This window comes from Dicentrarchus labrax, unplaced genomic scaffold (assembly GCF_905237075.1).
Source record: "Dicentrarchus labrax unplaced genomic scaffold, dlabrax2021, whole genome shotgun sequence".
NCBI classification, from domain to species: domain Eukaryota; kingdom Metazoa; phylum Chordata; class Actinopteri; family Moronidae; genus Dicentrarchus; species Dicentrarchus labrax.
The window spans coordinates 2,921,222-2,931,640 of record NW_026136722.1 but is presented as its reverse complement, the minus strand read 5'-3'; the positions used below and the strand labels follow the sequence as shown (position 1 = coordinate 2,931,640).

The following is a 10,419-nucleotide window of genomic DNA, read 5'->3' as shown; positions in this document are numbered from 1 at the left end:
ATTGACAGTTTAGTAAACCCTACCCCCAAACAGCAATTGTCCAATCATAGCTCAGCAACCGTAACCAGGCAGGCCTGCCCAGCTTTGGATTTCTCTGAATTTTGAAGTGGTGTGCATGGGGCTGTTGTAAGAGCGGTAAAGAGTTTGGAGGGTGGTGTCTTTTTTTGTTTGGGAATAAAAGAATGGGTTTAACATAAGAAACAATTCCTAGCATGTTCGGCTCTATACTTGCTACCTACAGTTGTAGTCTACCAAGCCACGGAGCACTTTGTACATTATTTTGTCCAGTTATAAGTTACATAAAACTCTTTGGCTCTGTACATAAAGTGGCTCTGACCTTGTCTTTATTGGATTTGGGGAAATTTACACTCCAGCATGTGATGCATAGCTTTAGCCTCAGTCTTTTAGAAATCATGTGTCTAATGATATTATGTAGCCATTAAGTTCATATCTAAGACCCTTTTACAGGATTTTTGTTTTTAAAACCAGTCAGCTGGAAACATTAAAAAGTCACTCAATAGGTTTTTAACTGATCCATGAAGTTTTAGCTAAATTAGCTGGCTCGTTAGTCGCCACAGCTGATCAAATCTGCTAGCAACAGTTGTCAATTGAGATAGAAAAATCGATGGTGACTGGGATCTGAGAAGCCCGCTTTTCAAAAGGGTCCAACTGCACCACCTCCGAAATCCCTCCTCAGACCCCTCTCTTTAGGCCTCTCTTAAGCATTGAGAGAGGGGCCTATTATCGGCCCCTGGTGTTTGGAGGATTTATTGTATTTTTTTTCAGAAGTCATTTCCTAGGTCATATGGTACACAAATATTACAGGTATATGACTGGTGACTTTCAGCTGTGGTTGCCCGTAGTCATGGCAGCTGTTGAAAACACAAACAGAACACATACCTGTCCTTTAATGCCTTTAATTTTAGTTTATTTTTTACTTTTTCATTTTAACTAAATTATTTACTCATCTGTTAAATATCTGCTCATATATCTCTTCAGCAACACTGATTCACTTCTCATAAAGTTCTTATAATGCGTAAAATATATATTCATATTCAATATATTCATTTAAAAGTGTCATATTCCTCATAAGATGTTAGCTGCACTGCTGATATTCCGCTGAGAGTCGCCAGTTAATTTGGTCACACATTAAACTACAATACTTGCAGTGCAGTAATGCCAAAAGTTGGGACAAGCTTTTAAATTAGGCCTTGTAGATCTAAAATGAGTGAAAATTTAGGGGAAGTTTACATAGCCTACTCCAGATGAAACTGCTACTCATGCTCAAACCCCATTGGCTCATAGAAGTAGGGGCTTCAGGATGAGGGCCACAGTTGGATTCTTCTCATGCTGTTATCTACCCCTGAAACCAAGGTCTCATTGTTTCTAAGATTACAAAAGACTTTGAGTGATAGTGTTATCATTATAAGCTGCATATGTTGCCATGTGAGAACAGAAGGCTTGCCAGGGATACCAACAGTAACTAAGGGGATGCAGGGCTTAGGTTTTAGTTGTAAAATGTCAGAACATAATGTTTGAATTTGTACAGTTTTGTGTATGGAGCCAATGTGCGTGAGTGGTTTATATCACAGTTTTATGTGTATATGCCAAGTGTGTAGGCAAGGGAGTACAGCAGTATATTAGCAACTTGCTGTGTTCCTATCTGATCTCCATCTCCTGTTACTTCTCTTCCTGTCACACCTTTCTTCTTCTTTTCCGATCCACATATTTGTTTTAAATTTCATCCTCCACTCCTTCTGTCCATCCAACGTATCTCATGCTCTCTGTGGCAGAAGATTATATTGATGTTGTCATTATGAGAAGTCTGATTATTATTATCACAGAGGCAGATGAAGCCAAGCATGGCCATATGGGATGTACATATAGAAGTGTGTGTGTGTGTGTGTGTGTGTGTGTGTGTGTGTGTGTGTGTGTGTGTTTGTGTAAATGTGAATTGTAACAGTAATGGCAGCCTGCCAATTGAGCAATATGCATAATAATAAAGATTTATTCCACATTTGCTGTCAAACCTGCACATTGTGCAACACATCATTAACAGATACCCCATTAATCTCAAAACATAGCTTACCGATTTACTGTATCTAATAAACAGGATACCTATCAAGGCCCTGGAGGAAAACCCCATGACTTTTCTAATTGTTGGAAGGCTTCTGAGAGAAAAAAAATATTATTTTGGTAGCACTAAAAATTTGAAGATTTAAACAGTTTGACTTCTACTGAATTTGTTCTGAAAAAAACAGAATAATGAAATGGGCAGTTTCACCTGCTGTTCAAACAAGTACATTCAAACTAATTATATTCACCATTAGTTTAAATGTAGATTTAACTAAATTTAAACAAGTTTCACCACACAAGAAGTTAAAAAATTGCATTTAAAAGAAAAAGATTGCTTGATTGGATAGTACTACAGATGTTTCCTAGCAACTGATTTGCACATAACTAAAGTCTACTAGCTAAGATGTTTCTCAAATTTATTTGTGCAACAAATCATTTGTTTGAAACTAGCTAACTAAGAATGTAGAAAGGAATTAACACACAAAATAAAAGCTAATCCAGAAGTATTTTAAAGTTGTAGTCACTGAGGACAGCACAAGATGCACCAACATCCACAGTCAGTTGAAAAGCACATGACTGGAAACGAGACAATATTTGATCTTTCGACATGATTTATTATTCTACAAGTGAAAACATCACAATACACATTTTCTTATTAGTAAACTATCTCACAAAACACATTCTTACTCTGCTGTATCTTTGCTGTTCTCTGCATGTAAAAACTGTAAATTATTTTCAGGTTATTGTTTAACTATTTGTTAAGCCAAATCAAAGCAGAAATAAGTCCAAGAGGCAAGCATCAGATTTTTAATTGTACTAATAGCTTATCAGATTTCAAGTTTTAATGTCAAGTAGCCTCGGCTACAGACTGCAAAAGAAAAAGGAGAAAAATGAGGCAAATCAGGGAGAGTGAGAGGAGAATGATAAAGAAAGGATTAAAGAAAAGAGGAAACAAGTGGAGAAGAGAAGAGAAGTGAAGAGAAAATGGTGGAGAGGGTGAGCCAAGAAGAAAAGCCTATAGAGAGGGGTAAAGGTCAAGAGGAAGGAAAATGAGGCAAGACAACAAGGAAGAAGGAGAGGGACGGAGGACAGGAAAAGGTCAGAGGAAAAAATAAAATGACAGATGGAAAGGCGTGATTAAAGAAAAGGTCGGAAAGAAAGGAAGGAGTGAAGGAAGGGGGATACTATTTAGGAGTTGGTACACTTGTAGGCCAATACTGTTCCACCCTGCAGAACCTATAAAACTGTATGAGTGGGTGGGTGGGTTGTTAAAGGTAGTATGTTGTTGATGAAAAATGTAATTATATTTCAATTCTCAGATATCTTTCGGCCCTATTTGCATGTTTTCTATTGCAACTAATATTTATATGTTTACCCCTAAACGCATACATTTCTCTGTTTAATATGCAGTTATGGAAATGGAAGACTCTTACCCCTATAGACTTGAAAAATATTTATATATGTACAAATGAAGCAGAACATGACCCTTGTATAATATTTCATAAATAGGTAGCAATGACATGAGATGTACTTTTATCATGAATTAAGCAACATAAACTCTATTAATGTCTAATAAAGTAATTATCACACACCAGTCCATCAATCAACACTTAATATAGGATAAATCCATATCATATGGCACAAGATATGAAAGAGAAAGAGAGAGAGATCATCACATGCATGCATAGAACAATTCCTTATATGATGTGGAATTTTTAACACCAAACATAAACATAATAAGTAACTGGCTGATGATCACATTACTGCTTCTTAAAACACTGTGAATGGAGCTTCACGAGGAGAAAAAACAAAAACCTGTTTCTATATGTGTTACTGTAGATGTTCATCATTTCATGTTTGGTCAGGTGCAGATAGAGGCTGTTAGCTTCTGCCTTTGCCAAAAAAAGAGAGAGATTTCTTATAAGAGTTAAAGAAATACTTATATTAAATTGTACAGTACTTAACATATCTGAATTACATGCACGTACAGTTACACACTCATTCATTCACTCAGTCACACACACACAGGTAGATACAGCTGTCGAGTGCTATTGAATGCTTCAGGGTCTACGATTCCTAACAGATGTTAAGAGTAGGCGTGATTAACATTAGGAGATATTTACACCCTTGACCTGAGCAATATAGAGCTCTACGCTTGAGAAAGGCCAACACACAAATTATACTTTAGTTTTTTACATTATCTAAATAAAGGAACAGGACCCCAGATCCAATGGAATTTCCCTAAAGGTGAGGGAGTAAGGAAGGATGCTGTGTGTTTGTGTATGCCTATATATATATAAGTTATGTACAATATATGCATATGTATTGTATATAGTATACATGAGGGTACTGTTTGTGCTGATTAAAGAGGGGAAAAAACAATCTAGGCCTGTGTAATGGACCTACAGTATATGTTTTGTGTGCCTCCAGGAGTGAACATTTCACAGTCATTGTCCGCCTTGTTATGCTTCACCTAATAATTTCAACCCTCAGTCATGGATTGGACTGTATGGCTGTATTTGTGTGTGTGTGTGTGTGTGTGTGTGTGTGTGTGTGTGTGTGTGTGTGTGTTGTGTGTGTGTGTATACAGTACACAGAGCTTGCTGGCATTATAGCCGATGTAATGTGGTTTGAAGCTGGAAGGCAGATTTACTGAATTTGAGCTGAATTTGAAATAATTGGCACCACACACACACACACACACACACACACACACACACACACACACACACGTTCATACATATATTCTAGCATATTGACATTTGTCAAAACATGCACACAAACACAGCACTGACACCCACATACACAGATGGGTTGGGAGAAGGAAGTGCAAAATAAATAATTGAGAAAAGCAGCATTGCTCTTGTTATTATTGCTGTTTGTGAAATCGCTCACTTGGGGGTTGTCAAAGCAGCTCCCCATTCGCTGCGTGTGCATCTGCATGTGTGTGTGTGTGTGTGTGTGTGCTACATGCTCCACTAGTGACTGCCGCATTGCCAACCCTGTGACACCACGTCATACTAGGCTCCCAGTGAGGCCTCGTCAGAAGTACGGATTAGAGCCAAAACAAAAAAATAAATAAAAGGAGAGCCAACAGGGAGATGGGGGGGGGGGCAAGAGCCAAAGGGAGAAAAAGAAGGGAGAGAAGGACGAAAAGGTTTGACAGGCTGTGAAGTTTGCTCATTAGGCATATTCCTCTGTGATGGCCCTGTGTGAGACGCTCAGTCTGAGAGTGTGTGTCAGCACTTCCACGGTGCAACTCATGACAGTGTACAGGCTGGCTGAAACAGGCAACAACGGTCAAGACACACAAGTTGAACTGATACACAGCGCTCATGGTTTGTGTTACAAAGGCTAAAGCCTGCACAAATCAAGCCTCTGTTTGGCTGCAGAAGAAACTACTCAAACTACAGATACAGATTTGGATGCGTGTTTTCAGGAAGTTATCGTTTTTACTATTATACAGTTTTACAAGATTAAAGTGTATAAAACTGCTAACATCATGACATGCTAACTAAAGCAAAACATTTTTCTATTTGGTCCGCTCGTGATCTAAAAACTTTTGCTAATGCAGAAGCAGCCAGGGTACATTTCCTGTTTATTTTGGTCCCATGTTTCCATGTCCCCTTGTCAAAAACTTAACATTATCATGGGAGAAAAAAAGCATTTATCTGTGTACGGACAGGGGACCAGACACACAATTAAACTAGAATGACCATGTTAAAAAAACAGATTCCCACACATTTGAGACAATGCTCTCAGGGTCTGAGACTGAGTCCACTGCTTGTATCCACTCAGATTTTTTTAACATGGGTTTATGTCATGTCACATGTCAATGATTAGTTACCCTCCTTACATGGTTTGGTTTCAGATGTCACAATGATGCCGTTAAACAACGGAGAACGTATCACAATGCTTCAATTAAGAAAAGTGAAAGATTATGTTGTTGTAGCATTTAAGCAGATTTATGCCATAAACAGACCAGCAAACCAAATTCTATTGTCATTATAATCGTGACCTAAAATTAAGAAAAGGGAGAACTTATCTCATATCATTGTAAAGCATTGTGTATATTATCAATTGCAGTCTATTGGAATTGATTTCTTCCAATAATTCTAGCATACCAGACATCCTTTTGTCCTGTATAAAAAGTAGTTTTTGACACCATACTTCAAAATCTTTGGTATCCGGTCTATTGTGCAAGTTTGGTGTTGTGATACCTTTTTTGTTGTGAAGTATTGGACAAACCCCAGAGTGGCCTAAAAAGGACAGACATTTACTGATCATACACAAAATGATTACATTTTAGTACTTAAGTTTGCCTTCCTATCTGCTCTGAAACCTAATTTTCTACCAGTCCATTAGTGTGATTAAGTGTGTGTTAAATTGCAGGAGCCACATATTCAGGGTTAGTGTAGGAAAAGCCGAGGAAATCGTCCTGGTCCAGGTTCATGATGACGAGCTTGTCTGTCGGCGTCAAGTCCACCGGCATCTTGGTGAATTCCTTGTCAAAGTTACAGGTGTCCCGGCGGTTCCTCTGCAGGTGGAGATTATGAGATTATGAAGGAGAGAGAGGGTATTATGGTAGGGAGAATTGAAAGGAAGGAGGAAAGATAAAAATGATTGGAGGAGAATGGGATGGATTGGAAAGGAGAAGAGGAGAAAGCATTAATGTTAGAAACCATTTAGTACGATATCAATTGCATTATATTTCGACTGTCCCTTCATTCATGTTAGAAAAACATACTTTTTTTTAATGCAACTGCATTATAGTCAAATTCCCTCATTGATGATATGAGCCTGAACAAATGAAATATGATTATAGGAATAATTCCTTCGGGATAAATAAAGTATCTATCTATCTATCTATCTATCTATCTATCTATCTATCTATCTATCTATCTATCTATCTATCTAATTCAACCTTTTGGGAAATAGGCTTATTCGATGATTTTAGACTAGCTGTTTCCCCTTGCTTCCAGTCTTTATGCTAAGCTAAGCCAATTGGCCACTGGCTGTAGATTCATATTTACTGTACAGATCTTCTCATCTAACTGAACTACCAAAAATGTCTAAGCATTCCATTAAGACAAGTGTTGACATCGTTCTGCAGTACGAAGATCTTGTTTTGCTGATTAAGGAGTGTTTTTAAAAAGCAAATGCACTAGTACTGTTAAGATCTTGCAACATATATACGTATATATCATAAATCCAGAAAATCCCTTCATTCCATAACCCCCCTCCCCCCTGCAAATCTGCAATGAACATAATAAATGAATAGAAAAGGAACCCACAAAATTATACTCATTATCTAATTTCATGAAAATGCAATCATTGTCTGTTTCTCACAACATTGTTATTGTTAATGCAATTGTTTCTTAAAAAAAATACCACCATCTGTTTGTGGCAGTGGTGTTTGCACCATCTGACAATCCAAGACACTAGCACCCAGCTCATTGCGAATATAATATACAACATATGAAGTGAATTTGAATTGCTGTCCTTGACTTTTATGTTACTTCCATTCATCTCTCATCTGAACAATCTCTCCAGCTCACCAGCCAATGTCTCTTTTTTTTTTAACATTATCTCTATAATGCCAGGACTGTGGCTTATAGAAATCCAGGTATTTTTACAGCTCTACAATGAGCCTCCTCTTGTCCACTGTGACAGGTACAAGACTACAGAAGACACCTGACAAAAGAAGATGTTGGTACAGTAGACTGGATGTGCTAAGCAATGGTGTGAATCTACAAAAAAAAGCGGAACAAGAGGAACAAACACAGCACCCTCCTCTTGTCCTGTCTTTGCTGAGATGGTCCCTTCTGCTTATGCTATTTGTAGTCAGGTCTCAATGATTTCCTAATATCAAGATGCTTCAAGTAGCACCTGTATGAATGATGGAAGATGAAAGGAGGATAAAAGATAGAGATAGAGATAAAGAAAAAGATCGATAGCCAGACGCCTCGTACCTTGTTCCCAGAGCACAATGAAGTACAAGGAAAAACAAAAAGACATATTAAATAGACAGTATTTCGGGTGGGAGAGTAAGTAAAAGGAAATGCAGAGGGAAGTCAACACTGAGACAGAGGGATGAGAAACAGATGCTAAGCGACGTGAAAGACAGGAAAAAAGAGGGAGACTGGAGTACAGGCAACAGCAACTGTGACTTTGTGTAGGAGGTGAGGGAATTTTCTGTGTGTGTGTGTGTGTGTGTGTGTGTGTGTGTGTGTGTGTGTGTGTGTGTGTAGTGGTGGGTGGGGGTTTCTCCAGAGCAGGGTATTTTCTAACGCACTGCTCGGCTCAGTTGGTGTATGGATAGAGGAAAGAAAAGAGCTAGCGGAATGTTAAAGATGGAGGAGTGTATGTTAGTGAGAGGGGGAGGGGCACGTTAGATGCAGTAAAAAGAGAGCGGCTGCCATTTGATTCACTGACACTGACACACTCACACGGTCGTGGATTTAATTCTTATAGGGGCTTCCCGTGCTATATTATGCACTCATGGCGCTGTAAGGCTCTGTGTGTCAGAGCAAAGGAAAGGTGGTCATACATCATATCACTGTGTGCCATATATGGCCTGTAGCATGTGTAAGGATGTGTGTGTGTGTGTGTGTGTGTGTGTGTGTGTGTGTGTGTGTGTGTGTGTGTGTGTGTGTGTGTGTGTGTGTGTGTGTGTGTCGTCATGGGATTTTGCTAAACTGATTGATTAGGGGCATCCATATACTTCATGTCACACACACCACACACACACACTAACACACACATTTTAATCCTAGGTAGATTAGAGTCAGCACATACAGATTTGTGATACCTGTCAATCAGTTTAGAAGAAGAATGTATGTGTGGCCATTTTTCATCACACTCACCAGCATAAGTCAGCTAATTCTACTCAGAAAAACACACAGAATTATACAGTAAATTCACATTTTAATGTAATTATCATGGTCTGCCCTTTCAAGTGCAATGCTCAACTAATGTGTCTTTTTTTAAGTCTACGTGCTGAATTTTTCAATCACTCCAGGACAGAGTGAGCGGCAGAGAATGGCTCATGCTCTTGCAGATAGCGTTCACGTCAATATCTAACTCATAATAAGGACAGGGAAAAGTTTCTCTGAAAGCTCCAGCATGTCCAACTTAGCATGTCTAAAGCCAAGGCATTCAAGTCCGTTGTTCAATAAAATTAAACCCAAATTTAGTGGATATAGCGCTATATTGTATATTATACGCTATTTTTAAATCTCACACAATCAACACTGTAATCACATTGTCTTGAGTTGTGCAATAACGTGGATGCTCGCCAATCTATAACATGGGAATCTTTCAGATCTCTACCATCATACCATTTGATCAAGACTGCAGCATGAGGCCTTTTCTCTCTCTGCTCGCTCCAGATTTAGCTATCCTTATCATTAAACCTTATCTTTTTTTAGTTAGGCTAAATGAAGAAATATTTATTTCATTTGAAATAAAAAAAATAAAAAAAACTTGATTACTTTGAAGGACTGTGCCTGAGCTGCAGTATGATAAGGTGCTCTTTCACATTTCTTCTCCTTTTTCTGTTTGAACTTTTTATTACTGGAAGCACATTTTGAGCTGTGTTTGCCACAAGATAGATAGATAGATAGATAGATAGATAGATAGATAGATAGATAGATAGATAGATAGATAGATAGATAGATAGATAGATAGATAGATAGATAGATAGATAGATAGATAGATAGATAGATAGCAGAGAGGAAGGGATCGAATAATAGCTGACCACATAAATATTCACAAGCAGAGATCACAGAGAAAACCACACAAGGGGCCATTTCAGAAAATCCACATCCATAAATACATCTAAATACATCCACAAAGTCAAGAGTCGGAGCAACAAATACCATGTTTGAAAAACACAAATAGGCAGTCCAAGTCACAGCACGAGGAAGAGGAAGGTAAGAGGTGAAGAGAGAAAGAGACGGGACTAAAGAAGAGGAGAATCTAGTGCAGTAGATTAAGTTGATTATAATGTTAGTCCAACACTCCTGAAGGTAGAAAGAGCAAGGCGGAGGAAGGCGGGGTCAGAGAGAGACAGAGAGGGACAGGAGAGCTTTCGAGATCACAGGAACCACAAACCAATGTTGCGTCTCCTACCTTCATCTGCCAACTCTGAGAAGAGCTCCCTCCATCCACAGGGACACACCCGCCATAGCTGACCCAGATCCACCTCACGTTCCTGGGCATGTTATCCACTAGAATGCCTCGTCTCAAGGGAGACACTGGTACAACACCCATACGGGCATGGGTGTGATTTACTTTCAAAATATGAGTTGAAGTTTTGTGAACTTTAGATTTAGTTTTATT

General features: G+C 38.6%; 1 protein-coding gene across 1 annotated transcript in view; it reads right to left on the bottom strand.

Annotated features, from left to right (window-relative positions):
• Positions 1-2,669: 2,669 nt before the first annotated feature.
• LOC127356201 (protein kinase C beta type) overlaps positions 2,670-10,419 on the bottom strand; it is a 97,080-nt gene continuing 89,330 nt past the window's right edge. The window contains exon 17 of the mRNA XM_051387758.1: positions 2,670-6,613. Within this exon, the coding sequence (XP_051243718.1) occupies positions 6,458-6,613 (156 nt within the window). The 3' untranslated portion in view covers positions 2,670-6,457. The remainder of the gene's footprint in view (positions 6,614-10,419) is intronic.